This window comes from Quercus robur, chromosome 2 (assembly GCF_932294415.1).
Source record: "Quercus robur chromosome 2, dhQueRobu3.1, whole genome shotgun sequence".
Classification (NCBI taxonomy): domain Eukaryota; kingdom Viridiplantae; phylum Streptophyta; class Magnoliopsida; order Fagales; family Fagaceae; genus Quercus; species Quercus robur.
This window is the reverse complement of record NC_065535.1, coordinates 88,784,439-88,800,750: the sequence shown is the minus strand read 5'-3', so window position 1 is coordinate 88,800,750 and position 16,312 is coordinate 88,784,439. Positions and strand designations below refer to the sequence as shown.

General features: G+C 41.1%; 2 protein-coding genes across 3 annotated transcripts; both read left to right on the top strand.

Annotated features, from left to right (window-relative positions):
• The first annotated feature begins 5,326 nt into the window (after positions 1-5,326).
• LOC126715680 (nuclear pore complex protein NUP43) lies at positions 5,327-10,943 on the top strand. Of its 2 annotated transcripts, XR_007651893.1 has the most exons (6): positions 5,327-6,090; positions 8,241-8,310; positions 9,864-10,101; positions 10,264-10,337; positions 10,466-10,653; positions 10,787-10,943. XR_007651893.1 is itself a non-coding variant. In XM_050416420.1 (5 exons), exons 1-5 carry the CDS (start codon positions 5,435-5,437, stop codon positions 10,517-10,519), a joined length of 1,092 nt encoding a protein of 363 aa, XP_050272377.1. In that variant the 5' UTR covers positions 5,328-5,434; the 3' UTR covers positions 10,520-10,943. The 2 variants fall into 2 exon arrangements, 1 of the variants encoding a protein (XP_050272377.1); XM_050416420.1 differs by having other exon boundaries at positions 5,328-6,090; positions 10,466-10,943.
• Positions 10,944-12,095: 1,152 nt separating this feature from the next.
• On the top strand, positions 12,096-16,109 carry LOC126715681 (50S ribosomal protein L35, chloroplastic). Its single transcript, XM_050416421.1, has 3 exons — positions 12,096-12,472; positions 12,732-12,848; positions 15,786-16,109. Exons 1-3 carry the CDS (start codon positions 12,191-12,193, stop codon positions 15,861-15,863), a joined length of 477 nt encoding a protein of 158 aa, XP_050272378.1. The 5' UTR covers positions 12,096-12,190; the 3' UTR covers positions 15,864-16,109.
• The last annotated feature ends 203 nt before the right edge of the window (positions 16,110-16,312 follow it).

Below are 16,312 nucleotides of genomic sequence, written 5' to 3'. Positions count from 1 at the left end.
AATTCACTAGTGACAGACAACGGGCTACAATTTGACAGCAACGCTTTTCGGACTTTTTGCAGCGAGCTCGGCATCAAGAACAAGTATTCAACCCCGGCATACCCCCAGAGCAACGGCCAAGCTGAAGCAGTAAACAAGACTATTTTGAACGGGCTCAAGAGAAGGTTGGATGGAGCGAAAGGAAGATGGGCAGAAGAACTACCCAGTGTTTTATGGGCCTACAGCACTACCCCCAGGAGATCCACGGGGGAAACCCCATTTTCCCTGGCATACGGCGCAGAAGCAGTGATACCAACCGAGGTGAGCTTATGCAGTGCACGGGTCGCCGGGTTTGACCCCGTACAGAACGCCGACCTTATGATGGAGCATTTGGATTGGCTAGAAGAGTGCAGGGAGGCCGCGACCGTACGTCTTGCCGAGTATCAACAGAAACTAGCGCGAAGGTACAACCGAAATGTAAAGACCAGGGAATTCAGTGCCGAGGAATTAGTGTTAAGAAGGGTAGTGGGGCACATGCGGGACATGGCTGCAGGGAAGCTTGCTCAGAGTTGGGAGGGACCATACAGAGTCACAGCCGTCGCAGGTGCAGGGGCCTACCACTTGGAGGACCTGGACGAGAGGCCACTCCCCCGACCATGGAACGCCAACAACCTGAAGAAATTCTATGCGTAACCATCGATGTAAGCCAAAACTTGTATTCTATTAAGATTAAGAGCATGATGAACTTTTTTGTCTATGCTGTTTTTTGACCCTGTAACCACACCAAGAGAATCGCCAATAAAGCCTAAGGACAGAAACCTGACCCTCGGCTCGATCAACATCGCCGAGCAGGTGAAAACCTTACGAATAGATCCTAAGGACAGAAACCTGACCCTCGGCTCGATCAACATCGCCGAGCAGGTGAAAACCTTACGAATAAATCCTAAGGACAGAAACCTGACCCTCGGCTCGATCAACATCACCGGGCAGGTGAAAACCTTACGAATAAATCCTAAGGACAGAAACCTGACCCTCGGCTCGATCAACATCGCCGAGCAGGTGAAAACCTTACGAATAAATCCTAAGGACAGAAACCTGACCCTCGGCTCGATCAATATCGCCGAGCAGGTGAAAACCTTACGAATAAAACCTAAGGACAGAAACCTGACCCTCGGCTCGATCAATGTCACAGAGCAGGTGAAGACCTTACGAGTAAATCTTAAGGACAGAAAACTGATCCTCGGCTCGATCAATATCGCCGAACAGGTGAGAACCTTACAAACAAATCTATAAGGACGAAAGCACAATCCTCGGTTAAACCAAATCCTAATAAAAACCTAACCCTTTTTGCAAAAACTAAGTCCAATAGCGCTCTCAAATTTCCCACAGCGCCGCACAACAGGTTTTCGGGGGTACCATTCTATTAAGCGGCCATAGCACTGGTATAATTCAAGCGAAACACAAAACAAAGATAATTTCATTCAACAAATTGGAACGGAAGAAGAAAACAGACTACTAATTAAACAGGTAAAAGCAATTGTTCAATCACCACATCCCGGTGACATGGGCAAGTAAAACCGACAAACTAAAGCAATTGTTCAATCACCACATCCCGGTGACATAGACAAATAAAAACAAAATAAAAATAAGCTAACAAGTAAAAATAAAATCAGCTGGGAGGTTGAGTCGGTGTTGGCACTTCCTGCTGGACGGTCAGAGGAAAAGGCTGGCCCTCACCAAGAAGCTCCTGCACGGTAGGTATGCTCGTGGCCTCCATATCCCCGGGCTCGGCATGAGAGTCAATTTACTCAACCAACTCCCTCATACTGGCCGTCTCCTCCTCGTCAAAAGCAGCCGGGGCGTCCTGGACGGCAGGTGCAGGGTTCGGAAATGGAATCTGGCCGGGGTCTCTAAGCGGCGAGTCTTCAGGAACTCCCATTGCCTGAAGAGCAGCAAACCACCCGGCCTCGAAACCCATATGCCGAGCCCGAGCCACCACCAGCTCTGCGGAGTTCTCGGCGTCGGCAAAGCCTACGTCATACCACTTTTGCTCCGCGGCCGCCAAGCCTGCCCTGAGATCAGCTATCTCTTCGGCATGGGAAGTGTTGAGGCTGAGGGCTTCGGCTAGTTTGAGTTCCGTCTCATTTTGCCTGGCCAGGAGGTCTGCACACCTCTTTTCAGCCGATGCTCGGAACTTCTCCGTGGCAGCAGCTTTCTTCTCGGCAGCCTCAGCAATCTTTGCCTTTTCCTTAGCCGTTTTTACTGCTGACTCCCGCGCCCCCTTCTTGCGCTCATTTTCCTCATCAAGCTCCCGTGCCCGGGCAGCCACAATGTGAGCCAGTTGAGCGGCCTAGCAAGCACGAAAGTTAGCAAAGTGACAAAAGGAAATCTACATGGAGCAAGTAGACGAAAGAATTACCGCAATGGCGTGCCACTCTAACCGGCGCCCCACGGACTCCTCGGACCCATCATCAAAGGCGTGCACGTCCTCGGGAAGTTGGAGAGCACCGGCCAAGGTTTGGGCAATACAGCCACCCTCGCCCTTATCCCACATCCGAACAGAGGCCGTCGATGGCAATGGCTTGCCGTCCAGAAGAAACTTTGGCTCCCACGCTGGAGCCACTTGGGAGGAGGACGCGCCCCCCGTGCCGGCTTCGGTTGGTGGCTCGCGGATAACAATTCCCCCTGTTGGTCGGGGAGGAGTCTGAACAGCGGCATCCCCCGGGCCTGTGGAATGTTGCTCGGTTACTTTCTGTTTCTTCCGGGCACGTCCGGACTGCGAGGGGGGAGGAGGTTGAGAAACTGGACCCCGACCCTGAGTAGGCGGGGGCTGGTTGGTCGGCCGGGCACCAGGCACGAACCTGTCAAGGGTCATTACTCTCCTTGCCACCATTCTTGCACCAGGCTGGATCGCTTCAGCTAGCAAGTTAGCCGCGTCTGTCACTTGCTGTTGATGCTCGGCGGGTGGATCCTCGGGATGGGGCTGCTCTTGGGCTTGGTCCCCTTGTTGTATGGCTTCGTGAGCTCTCTCTCTAAGGCGCCGAGATACCTGTTCTGCGGAATCGTCTCGCAGGGGAACTAGTTCGTCCGCGGCAGTGAACCGCCAACCAAATTCCCTGGCTTCCCCGGTGGTAAGCTTCGGCGGCAAGAAATTCACGTACCGGACGTCTATGTACGATAGCAGAGGGCTGTCAACTATCAACGCCTGCTTAAAAGGCTGCCAAGTAGAGTAAACCGGTTCCACGCCGAGGATCAGGTGTGAGGCCCGGAGTTGCCCGTCCCAATGCACGTAGATCTCAGAACGGAGGACGAAGTTTAAGTCCCTGATGTGGACGGCTCTGAGGTCCTGAACAAACACTTTGCCGTCTGCAAAAGAACAGATAACGCATTAGCTTTTAACAAATAAAAAATTTCTTTTACTCAAACAATTATAAGAAGGGGATGGTACGAACCCACTTCACGCCGTGTGAGGGGGCAAGGGATCTCCCCGGCAAACCAATTGCCGCGCACCCTAACGAACTCCCCGGCGGAGTTCCTGTTCGAATCGGGTAGGCACGATATCAGCCGTACTCGAGCATCCCTCGTCTTTAAGTAATAATTTGTGGATTTGCTCCCACAGAGGCTGTACATTTGGTTAATATCATGGTGGTCTAATTGTAAGTCAAAGGTATGGTTCAACTGGCCGACACAACTAACTACCCGGTAAAAATTGGGGGGAAGCTGGTCGGGGCACAGCCCATAGTAGGTGAGTGTGCTTATCAGGAGGGGATCTACCGGGAACCTAACCCCACCTTCTAAAATGGACATCAAAGGAAAGAAGGCTGTACCTTGCCCTCGGTGGAGTTCCATATCACTCTCATGGCAGTAAGCCACGTCCACGTCATGGGGAATACTAAATTTACTCCTAAAGGTGGCCAAAGCAGCCAGGGTATCTAGAAGGTAGGAATAACCCATCTACAAAGCCTAAAACTACAAGAATGAACTCAAAGAAACAAAGCTGAAGGAACAGGAAGGGGAAGAAAGACTTACTTTGGGTTCTAAGGAGGAAAAGAACGCTGAGCAAGCAAGCGCACAGAAATGTGGTCGGCAGAAAGTAGGCACTAAAGATCAGAGGCGAAGGAAAAATGGAATGAAGTTTGGAGAAGGACTATTTATAGAGCCAGAAGAAATGGGGAAAGAAGAAACGCTTAATCAAGTAATAAATGGGCACAGCCTACGAGCGACCCAACAAATGCCAAGCGTAACCGATTTGCGCGCCGCTTCAATTCACGAACCGTCAGGCAATAATGACGACTGCGCCTGGCGCCGCGAAACGGCGCGTCTTTTGAGATGACTATTAATGAGAAGTGACAGCCAGAAGTCCCAGACTAGAAGATTCCCGAGGTCAAAAGGCCCAGGCAGCTCCTTGATTCTCCTCGGCGACCGAGTATGAATCAAGGGGGGCTATTGTACGGCACCGAGCTCCCAAAGCCCATACTGGCCTTGGGCCCAGACCCATCTAGGCCCCGGGCCCAAGCCCATACCAGCCTTGGGCGCAGGCCCAGCAGAAAGCTCCAGTTACCTTATGCCCTTCTTGAAACTGCCTTAGAGCAAAAACAAGTTTTGGGTATTAAGTTCCCAGGGTTGACCGGTTAATCTTTCCCGGTAGAGCGCATGAGCCATATCCGGGAAGGACATGATATGCACGGGAACGTGAGTTGCCGAACATAATCGGTGAAAAGGGAACCAAGTTCCAAGATCATAAATGCTGCATCGCCCTTTCACCTAAACAACCACTTTAACCTGATAATACTGGACCTTCAATAGCACTAACGGTGACTGTAATCATGATCTCCTCACTAACCTTGGCTATAAATAGAAGAAAGCTGGGAGAAGAAGGGGTTCAGAAAAATTGAGAGAAAATAGTCAAGGAGAGAGTATCAACTGAGAGTTGCTTTGAGTCTCTCTGCCGAGAACGACCCATTGTAGGAAATCCTTAAACCCACTACAAATAAATTGTGAGCCCAAGTGATCTAAGGTCCAGAATTCTTGTACTTGGTTCTTACAATATTGATGAGAAGATGATCAATTTGGCTTTCATGGTACAATTCTTTGCAACCAGTGTTAGTAAAAAAAGTTAACTTTCGTTAACGGGTGTCTTTGGGATATTTTCTAATAAACTATTTTAGAATAATTTTAATACAACTTTTATGAGAAATATAAAAAACAATAAAAAAAAAGTTTTTTTTTTTAATTTCTCTAAAATATTTTTTAACTTAATGCTTTAGGTCATTTCTTAAATTTTTTCCAAAAAAAAGAAAAGAAAGAAGGTTGTTTAGCTTACTATAGTGTACAGTTTGTTAAATTTAGGAGGGAAGACTTTCTCAAAGACAAAAACAAAAAGTGTTTAGGAGGGATTGAGTCCCAAAACCCCTCTGTCTCTCTCACACACATTTGAGAGCCAAAAACCCCAACAATGGCAATCACAGGCACAGGCACAGGCACAGCTCTCCGAGACCCACCTCAAATCCACAGATTCCCACAAACCAAATACATCGACGCCGTCCGCTGGCTCCCTCAGCTCTCCGCCTTCGACCGCTTCACCGTCCTCTCTCTCTTCGACTCCGACTCCAACACCCCCTCTCTCGAAATCCACTCCCTCAATCCCCAATCCCAAACCCTAACCCTAATTCCTCAATCCACATTTTCTCCGCCTTCCCGAATCTCCTCCCTCAAGACCTCCCAAACCCCAACCCACAAACCCCTCATCGCCGCCTCCACCTTCTCCGGCTCCCTCCACCTCCTCTTCGCCAACGCCGTCGACGCCTCGCTCGAGTCCGAGTGCTCGGTGCCGGCGAAGGAGCTGCACGTTGGGGCTGTGTCTTGTGTCGATGTGAAGGACGGTGGGGCTGAGTGCGTGACCGTTGGGGAGGATGGGAGGGTCAATTTGGTTGGGGTTACGGGTTCCGGGTTGAGTTGTCGCCGGGTTTTCGATAGTGATGGGTTGGTTTCGTATACCGCGGCGAAATGGGCGTCGCCGGTGGAGTTTGCCACCGGTGGGTATGGGTTTAGTCTTCAGTGGTGGGATCAGAGGAAACCCGGCGGGGCGGTTTCTCAGTTCAAGGGCAACTGGTGAGTGATTTTTAGTTTCCAACATTATGTTTTTTGCTACATTTTAGTTTATATAGCTTTTACATTGTTAATTTGCGCGTGTATGTATGAATATTGGGATGGTACTTTAGGAAAGCTGACTGTTTTAGTGATTCAGAACTTAAAATAGTAATTGTTGAAAATGAAGAAAAAACATTGGCCTAAATTGATAATTTTCTGTATCAAATATGTAAAAGAACCAATTATTTAAGGATGTTGGATGTTCTTAAGATTGTCCTAGTCATAAATTAGTGTGCTCATTTACTGCTTGCTCCTATTTGTTTAGTTGTTATTATTATTTTTTGATAATTCAATAGCTGGGGGAGGAAGAAAAATCCTGGATGTTTCTGTTGGAAACACTAGGAGGTGCCAACTAGTTGAGCTACAAGGTTCTTGGCTATTTGGCTAGGCTGATTTGATTAATGAAAATGAGGATGGGATAAGTACTGTGATGTTCATAAAATTTGGAAAATTTTTGGGCTGGGTTGATAGCCATTGTCTCATTTTTGCTTACAAATTGGTCCCTGCCATGGCCCAAATTTTTGGAGTCATTTTTTTTTTCCCACAGATGGCTAACAATTTGCATTTGATTTATGCATTTAACATTTCGATGGTATTGATTGGTATTGGCCATGTTAATCATTAGGCAGTAATTCATTGGTTGAACCATTTCATCATCTGTAGAGGAATCAATAAGAATTCAAATTTCATGTAAGAGGAAGCTCATTGCAAGATATTTCAGTGTAAGACTATAATCTTCAAATATTGAGGCATATATAAAGATGTTACTTTTGGAGTCAGATGGTAAAAGTTTTATATACCAGATGTTGGGAGAGGATTTGCATTCTTGATATGACAATCGTGGTTTCAGTATTTTGTTTAGGTTTATTTGCTTCACGGATGAAGCTTTACTGGTTAGTGGCTTCATGAGTGAGCATCAGTGGCACAAGATATCTGGTTGTTTGTGTTTACTTTATTTGGTGTATCTTGGCTTTTGCCAAAGGTCATGCTCCAATTTCTGCAGTTTTGGCCAAACAAAATTCCCTGCCATTTCAGTCAAAAAGATTTGGAAAGCAACAACTCTTCTTTGTGTTCTGTGGACAATCTGGCTAGAGAAGAACAAATAAATGTTTGATGGTGTTGAACGCCCAAATCATAATATCAAACAATTTTTGCTTAGATCATTTTATGAGTGGATGGCTACTTTGGGTAGCATCACTTCATTGCCTTATCTTGATTTCATAAATCCTTCGAATCCTGCTTTGTAATTCTTTAGGAGTGTTTCAAGTGCTTTTTTTGTACATTTGATACCTCTCCTCTTTTGAATATATATAAGATTGCCTTTGACCAATTCATTGGTAACTTCTTGGGTTTGTAACGCAGTAGATAAACAGTATTAGTATAGTTGTCATCTCAATGCAGCCGGTATATCATGACACCTCCTTTTTCTACTTTCGCCACAACACCAAAAATGTTGAAGCAAAGGTTACTTTACCCCCCCACCACCCCCCCCCCCCCCCCCCCCCCCCCCAAAAAAAAACACCAAAAAAAAAAGACCTTACAAAAAGAATAACCATGTTTTTACTTTTAGCATCCTGGAAACTAGCATACTTGTTAGCTATCAACAATTACTCCTATTAACCCAACGCACATATACCTACATGCATATGTATTCATGTATTTGTTATTGTTTTATATGTATCTATGTGGGTGCCTAGATGGATGTTGCCTGCAAGTGACATGACTAAAAGGTTAGTGAAAGGTCATTTTGTACAAGGCATTGTTGGTGGTATTAGGCATTTGATTTGGTTAAAACAATTTTTCTTTGACCTTTGTTATTTTAGTGTCTATTTCACAGTTTGTTTGTGTAAATATGTATTCTAAATGACTTGATTGCATCTCTTCTAACCTTTCACAGGTGGAAATCTGAGTTTTATTCAAACATATAATTTTACCACATCTGAAAAAAATCTATGTATTTTAAAGTGTATTAACTCCATAAATAGAAATATGTTGAAGGACAATTCATACTTTGACCTTGTGCTTATTAATTTACCCTTTTGAATTAAGAAAGCTGTCCATTCTATCTCAAATGATATGCATATGGAAATTTTGTGGTGGTAATATTGCAGGACTCAAGGAACAACTTCTGGGATTGTACACTCCATTGATATTCATCCGTCAAGAAAACATACGTGTCTGGTAAGATGCCTGCTCCACCATTCCTTAGTGCTCTCCTCTTTTCTTTCCATTTATTGGGACAGAATTTTTATTTTGTGGGATTTTTTTTTTTTTTTTCATATAAAATATGCCTAAAAATAAATAAAATATACCTAAAGATATTAATCAATTAATTGTCATATCCCCACTGATGTTCTAATTTTTCAGGAATTTTTGTTTCTTTAGGTCATGTCATTTCCATGTCTATACTTCTTAGTTAAACAGTAATAATGCATATGCATAAACATGTGAGGGTAAATTTATTGTATAAAATCAAAGCATAGAAAATTCTATGTATTCCGTGGTAATTCAACAGATAAATAAAATAAGTACACACAGATTTAACTAAAACTATTAAAATCAAATAAATCTTTTCCTCCTAGCACACCAAGGACATGCATGCAGGAGTGTCTGTGTAACACATGTCCGACATGAACATGCCAGTGATTTTGGGGTGTTCATGCCTCTTAGCTGGTTAATCATAATTATATTTGATAATATGATAATATCACTAGCCATTGGCTTGAATGTTGGTAACTTGGTATCAGTTAGGTAAGAGTTGAGAGCCTTGTCTCTCTATCTCTGTCTCTCAGTTTGTTTCTTTTAATTGGTGGAATGCTGGAACTCTGACACATTACCTATTGGGTATTTTTGCAGCTTTATCCTTAGTATCTCCGTCACCTTCTCTTTCCTATTTTCTCAAAATTTCTTGAACTATTTGTATGTACTCTGTACACTTTTTTGTGGTTAACCATATATCTTTCTTCCCACAATGTATTGCCCTTATCTGCCAAGACATCCTGTAATGCTTGGGTTGAAGTTGAAGTTACGAATGAAATGTGACCATTGGCCAACTATAATGGAAACCAAATACTCAACTAAAAATTAAGGGAATCTGGATGCTAGTGAAAATGGTTTAGTAATCTTCTTATTATCAGTTCTTAACTGTTTATTGCTTGTATTGCTGTTTCAAACGCATGTCACTGTGTATTGTTTTGCCAAAGGGTTAGCTCTTGTATTTGATTGTCGAATTATTTTTGGGGCAACCACTGGGTACATATGCAAGCAATGTAATCAACATGCTTATGCATCATAAAGTGATGGGGTACTGGACTTTTTAATGTACTGATTCTAAAAATTATAACATTGCTTTCCTTGCATAGAATTTTGTGACCGTGAGACTTGTGCCATGTTCCAATAATGTTACTTATTTAAGTCAAAACATGTCCAATTTGGTGTGTTCTCTTTCATTGCAGTAATAGTGGAAGCAAATGTTACAATCTAACGGTAATTCTTAACCAATGAAATACATTTGATGTGATATGTGTTTTTATAGTATCCATCTCGCATTATCATGGTTCAGAATGATGTCACATTCAAGTGGTTTTTAAACTTCAAAATAACTGTCCATGATCTCTTTAATACACTGATATTCAACATAATTGTCTGATTCTTGCATGATCATGTCAAAGCTGAGCTAGCTTTTTGAGTAAAAATTATGTTTGCATGAATCTTATGCTATTGTAATTATATAGGCAGGAGGCTCTTTAGGCACTGTATTTGCCTGGGATCTTAGGTGGCAACAACAGCCAATTATTCTTTCTGGGATTGGGGCAGGTGATGCTGCAATCCCTTCAGCATGTGAAAGTGAGGTTTGGGAGGTTCAGTATGACTGCTATACCAAGTCTACAAACATGGGCAACATCTCATCCTCACGGATTTTACCTGCTATTATATGCTCAGAGGATGGTATCCTTGCTGTTGTTGAACAAGGTATGAATTGTTTTAACTATTGTTGAGTGATCACTTTTGCGGATAAAATCCTGTGTTATTTCATTTGCTAAGAGATAAAGTGGTTGTTTTGATTTTTCTAAAGAAGCAGAAATTTGCTTCCAAAATGTAAAGTGGGACTGACTGACTATTTATATTGCACAGATGTAGAACCCATGGAGCTATTGGCAGAACCTTGTGCAATCAACAGCTTTGACATTGACCGGGAAAACCCCTCGGTAAGTGAAAATTGTATTAATATGGGTTTGAACTTTGTGGAAGGGTAAACAAGTGTGGTTATTTTATCTATTTCCCCAACCCTCTAGTCACTTAAAATTTTGTGATGGTTCTATGTTTGGCTATACAGGACATGATATGTAGTTTGGAGTGGGAGTCTATAGCCATCTTGACAAGGCCATAATATCCAGAAATGGAAACTAAAAAGTTTTGCAGTTAAAATTCTACTCTGTCTCTCTTCTTGGGTGCACTTACCCAAGGAATGAAGTTCTGCCCAACTACTCTGCGCTGAAACAGCAGATCATGCCCACGAAGGATGTATGGAGCACTTCACTGTTTTTTCTTTTCGTTTAGCATATGTGTGACTGGATTGTAAGATTGAAGTAAATACTAATGTAGTAGTTTCTAGTTATCTCTTTAACATATATAGCTTAGAAAGTTTTTTTGTCAGGTACTTGTGGAGAAATATTGTTACCAGAAAAGCAGCTTGACAATTCAAAACCATTTTGCTTGGGTAAGCTATTTTTAAGATGCTTGCCAAAATGAGAGATGCTACATCAATGTAATTTCACTCTTCAACAGATAATGAGGCACAGCTTCTGTTATCATTTTCAAATTCTTCATTAGGCTGCATTTATAATCCTTGCTGGGGTTACTGCTCTTCTTTAATAAGGAAGCAGTTTCTACTTGTTCTTCTTCACTGCATCCCAACAGAAATGCCTTGCTAAGCAGTTAGCATGGGTCGTATTGCTTAACATCTGAGTCCCATCCCTCTGGCCCCAGACAGCCAATATAAGCCATGTTGAATCATGGGTGATTGGACAAGCCCGACGAGCACCTGTGGGCAAGGGAGTCGTGTCATTCTAAGCTTAATAGCTTGGGGTTTTCAATGAGGTTATGGTTTGGTGGGTCATAAGATAAAGGTTGAGTAGTAGGACCTGATTGTAAATGTGACCAAAGGTGTGGTTGAGACTTGAGATGGCTTAGGGGGAGCATTTATGTAATTTGGTGGGTGGGTTATATGATATCCCAAGAAGAGAATGTTGCCTATAGGACACATGTTATCCGTTTGTCTTCAAACACCTACACAAGTTTCATTCATCTGCGTTTGGTACTCCTGGATGTGGCTCATCCCTCACCATAAATTTCTCATCTCTCTTTCTTGCATTGCATCCACACGTACACCTTAAATTAAATGGCCCCTTATGACTCTTTTTTACTTCACCGACTACACCTCTTGTCCCACATGACTAAGATATTCAAGAAAAAAAAAAATAGACAAACTGTGCAAAGTTTGTAAAAGGTGTCTTTGGAAAATTTCATTTTCAATTTGGCATAATCAGATCATTATTCTAATTCTTATTAGCACCCCCTCTCCTCAAATCAGCCCAAAAAAAAAAAAAAAATTGAAAATGTGTGCATGCACATTTCTAAGTTTCATTAATAAAAATTCGCCCAATTTCTTTGCAATCAAATTAATAAAAAACCATTGTCAATTTGTTTTAAGACTCTCTCCTCTTTGCATGTGTTAAAATATTTAATATTTTCAACCAAAAAAAAAAAAAAAGCAAGATATTTCTATAACTAAGAAAAAAAGTACTTTCTTGGAGGGATCTTGTAAATTGAGAGAGTAAGAGAATTGTTTGGGTTTAACCCGGATCCATTTTACACCAGGTCCAGGCCCAGCTCAGGACCCAGTCCATGAACTGGCACTGGCAGTGTCCTCATCCGTAAATTCCAAGAAAGATAGAGGTCCAAATTATTCCGGCCTTTATCCAGATTCCAGACACAGCTTCTGCTTCTTCTGCCGCAGAACAAGCAAAAGAAAGAAAGACCACAAGCTTAAAAAAAAAACATGGGTTGCTCCGCAACTTTAACGTTGTCTTTCGGTTTCAGAATTTCCCCATTATGCCCTCCTTCTTCTTCTTCTTCTTCGACTCGTTCCTCTCACGCCTCAATCAAGCTCGCTTCATTCAACAACAAGTTGAGCTCACTCAGACTCAGTTCCTCAAATTCCATTTCTGGGTTCGGCTCCTTTTTTCCTCACAACAACAACAACAACCTCTGCACAATTCCTCAGAGACCTCGCTCTCTCACCATTGTCTCTGCCAAAGGCTACAAAATGAAGACCCACAAGGTCCCCTCCTCTCTGTCCTTCTCTCTGGGTCTGTGTGTGTGTGTTTGTGAATTGCTGAGAAAACATGGGAAAATAAAATGAATGAGAAATTCACAGACCCCAAGTTCGGTAAATTAGGATTTCAAATGTCACGGCATTGTCATTTGCAAACGAAATTTGGCTCTACTCGATTAAACCCAGTGCAAAATTTTGAGTTTATCTTATCCTAAATATTCTCAGCAATTCAAATGAGCTTCTTCTTTTTCTAATTATTTGATAGGCGTCAGCAAAGCGATTCAGGGTGACGGGTAGAGGGAAAATAGTTCGGAGGGGAGCTGGAAAGCAACATTTGCTGTATAAGAAGAACTCCAAGAGGAAATTGCGTCTCTCCAAAATGGTACCCTTTCTTTGCACAATGCTTTCTCACTTGTTATATACATTTTCCCTGTTCATTCTTAAAATTCTTCTTTAGGACTTTTATGTATCTAATCTATTGGTTGTACCATGTCCCTTGCTTCTATGTCATTTAGAATAATACTGCGGACACACACAATTTCACAACTTGCCTAAGTGGTCAATTGTGAGTGTGGTGGGAAAAAAAAAGTTTGGGTCCATGTAAAATGCAGTGGGTAGAAAGTGTCCAACACTCACAGTCGACCGCCTCAACATCTAAGATTGGGTGTGTCCCTAGACATATTCATTTCATGATTCATGCTTTAAGTTTGTGTTGAGACTATACAATTAACACTAAGCTTGGGAGTTCATAAAAGAATGGAATGGAATGAAATGGGTTGGGTAGATTGTAAGAGAATGGATCGGAATATGGTTATTTCTTTTCCAGTGTGTTTGGAAGTTTATAAAGGAAATAAATATATGATTTTATTAGTATACACTTTATCTTTTATTTGTATTTTCTCAAGATAGGGATAAAATCGATTTTTCACCTCTATTTCATTAAATACATTAGTGTTTCTTCCAATTTTGGGAGGAATGCTTAAAGAGTGAATGGAATGGAATTGAAATTTCCTTTTAACCATTCCAATTTTTCCCCACTAAACTCCCAAATAGGAGAATGGATTGAATGTATTTTAAAGATCATTTTCATTCCATTCTTTTTCCCCTTCCAAACTGGCTGTTAGCCTATTAATGGTGTGTTTTGTCAAATGTTCTTTTTAGGGATAATCTTTTCTTTGGCTGTCTTTAAGGCATGGAAGTTATTAAAGTTACTTAGTTTTACAATTCACCACACACAGATACCACGTGGGTTTTAGTTTTTAAATTAATTTGAGTTAGAGGTAGAATTCAGAAAACATGTTTGTAGGATATAATTAGTGGATCATGTTTGTATAAATAGGGAACCAGGGTTCTACTCGAGGAGCTTATAAGAGTGAAAAGAAGAAAATACAGAAAACTATCCTCTCTCTCTTATTTATTTATTTATTTTTAATAATTTGACAATTACAATGGGGGAGAGGGGGATTTGAACGTTGGACTTCTCTATTAGAAACACCAGGAGGTGTTAGTTGAGCTACAAGGCTCTTGGCAAAACTATCATGTTTTTGATAATTAAAAAATATGAACAACGAGAACATTGTTGACCCAAGTTGAGTGATTATATTATCTTTTATTTTCTAAATTCTTAATATTGTTAAAAAAAGACTGGATCAATCATCAATGTGTTAAGCCAAGGGGATAAAAGCATTGTCTCTAATGATGCGTGTACATATTTGTCTATATCTAATGTATAAATACATTACAGTAGCAAAAATTCATAACTGTGTGAGAAAAAAGGGATGAACGAGTTTCTATGCAATATGGAGAGCATACTTTGGAGAGTACTCTGATTGAGATGTTTCCTTATTTGTTGTGCTGTTGAGGAAAGTCAGGAGTCCCTGTGAGCTCATTATAAAACCCAATCTTAATATTCACTTTCAGACCTTTAGGTTTGTGAAAACTTTGAACAAGTAGTGGTCCTAGGTACTAAATATCTTTCTAAATTCTAACCCCCTTTTCCCTCATAACTTTGGTGAGTGGTAACAAGGCAGAAATAGGAAGGGTTTGCTTATTATGAAGGGCCTCTTTTCTGTCATAGAATTCATCTGTTCATTCATCATCTCTCAGCTTCTGTGATAGATTTTGATGTTGTTTGGATATTTAAGATGGAAATATCATCACATTTTAATTAACAGAATAGGTCTAATTATTCTCCTACAAGTTACAACAGTGTCATGTGATTGTGGCTTTAAAGAGATGAGGTATTACCTCTTGTTTAATTTCCTTCTTGGGGTTTGTTATCTAGTATGTTCACTTCCTGTGCTGTGAAGTTTTAGGTGGTATAGGTTTTGTTTGGTGACCTCTTCATGAGTTGTCATATTTAGGTGTTCAGTTCCAAGGAGTAATAGAGGGCAATGATAATGTTAATGTTTGTAAAGGAGAAGCCTGAAGACTTCTATCTTCTATTAGAAAAGCACAAATTATTGTCATATTGAGTGGGTTTCTGCCATGTATCTTTAAGGAGGAGAATATTTTGACCTCATATCTATGAGAAAGATTAACCATAGTTGCCTTGTAGAAAATGGTGTTAAATGATTTATGGTTAGCTTTATTGTTCAAGGTTAGGTTGAGTGGTGCCACCTATTGAAATTGGTTATCTTAACAGAAGAGGATCATCTTTGTCTTCTGTTACAGAATTAAAAAATGGTAAATTACCTTCTCATCAGTTTTGGACCCTTATAACTTGTTCCATATCTTTAATCTTCTAGTCATTTTCATTCAGATGGCTTGCTACTCTTTTTTTTTTGGGTTAATCAATTAGCATTATAAAAGCTAAGATTCAAAACCGGTTCAAACCCCAACCATCAGATCTCATTGCCAATGAGCTCTAGCTCAAATGGCACCTCCTCCCCTTATAACCAAAGTGGGGTGAGTTCATGGATTTAAAACCCATCAGGTGCAGTGTTGTTACCAATTTAAAAAATAAAAAAATATTTTGTGGATTCCTCCAATCAAGTAATGTTAACATTTCCACTGAGAAATTTTGATTAAGATTTGTGACCAAGAGGTACTACAACATACTCATTGTAACATTCCATTTCAACTCACATTTGGTTTCTGATGCAGATACTGCAAAGGTTAAGTAGAACTTAGTAGACTGATTCTTCTAGAAAGAGAGTTTGCACTAATGTCATGAGGGAAAAATAAATTCAAATTAATTGCATAGTTTACTATTTGCATGTAAATTTTAATATTTTATCTCTCAGATTTAGTATCATTGTCTCAATGCCACTGTAAAATTGCTTTCTAATGCTGCTTTGGTTTATTGTCATATGAACAGCAAGCAGTTAGCCGGAGTGACTATGACAACGTGATTGGTGCCTTGCCGTATCTGAAAGTAAATAGAAAGGCAAAGTAAATATGATGCTTACATGTTATGAGAGGGACCTATCTGGTATGTAAGATGTTGATTTCTCTCACTTGCGTGAAAGACAAGCGATTGATTGCATCCTCCCAAGCAAGTTTAGGGTAGTTGGTTTTCCATCCCCTGGAATTTCTATCTAATTCGATCATATTAAAACTTATTTTCTGCCTTCTTTAACCCTCACAGCTTGCGTACTCATTACTTGAATTTGCTAGAGAATGATGGTTATTTTTTTCTGCATTGAATGCTTGTTGGAAAATGTCTCTGATCAAATAGCTTGTTATATCACTATTGCAAGCAAAAAAATAAAAGAAGATTTTTTTTTTTTTGCTAAACAAAAAGAAGAAGAAATTTTTAGATGCACGTTTTGTATTCTGCAAGCAGCCGCACAAGCAGCCTACGGCAAGTGATCAGACAATGCCAAGTAGAACTTATAAACAATC

Excerpts from the sequence above, each read along its gene's own strand:
- LOC126715681 (XM_050416421.1), top strand. The coding sequence starts at position 12,191 with ATGGGTTGCTCCGCAACTTTAACGTTGTCTTTCGGTTTCAGAATTTCC. Across the intron at positions 12,473-12,731 it reads ACAAAATGAAGACCCACAAG|GCGTCAGCAAAGCGATTCAG; the intron begins GTCCCCTCCTCT and ends ATTATTTGATAG. Across the intron at positions 12,849-15,785 it reads AATTGCGTCTCTCCAAAATG|CAAGCAGTTAGCCGGAGTGA; the intron begins GTACCCTTTCTT and ends TCATATGAACAG.
- LOC126715680 (XM_050416420.1), top strand. The coding sequence starts at position 5,435 with ATGGCAATCACAGGCACAGGCACAGGCACAGCTCTCCGAGACCCACCT. Across the intron at positions 6,091-8,240 it reads TCTCAGTTCAAGGGCAACTG|GACTCAAGGAACAACTTCTG; the intron begins GTGAGTGATTTT and ends GTAATATTGCAG. Across the intron at positions 10,102-10,263 it reads CCTTGCTGTTGTTGAACAAG|ATGTAGAACCCATGGAGCTA; the intron begins GTATGAATTGTT and ends TATATTGCACAG.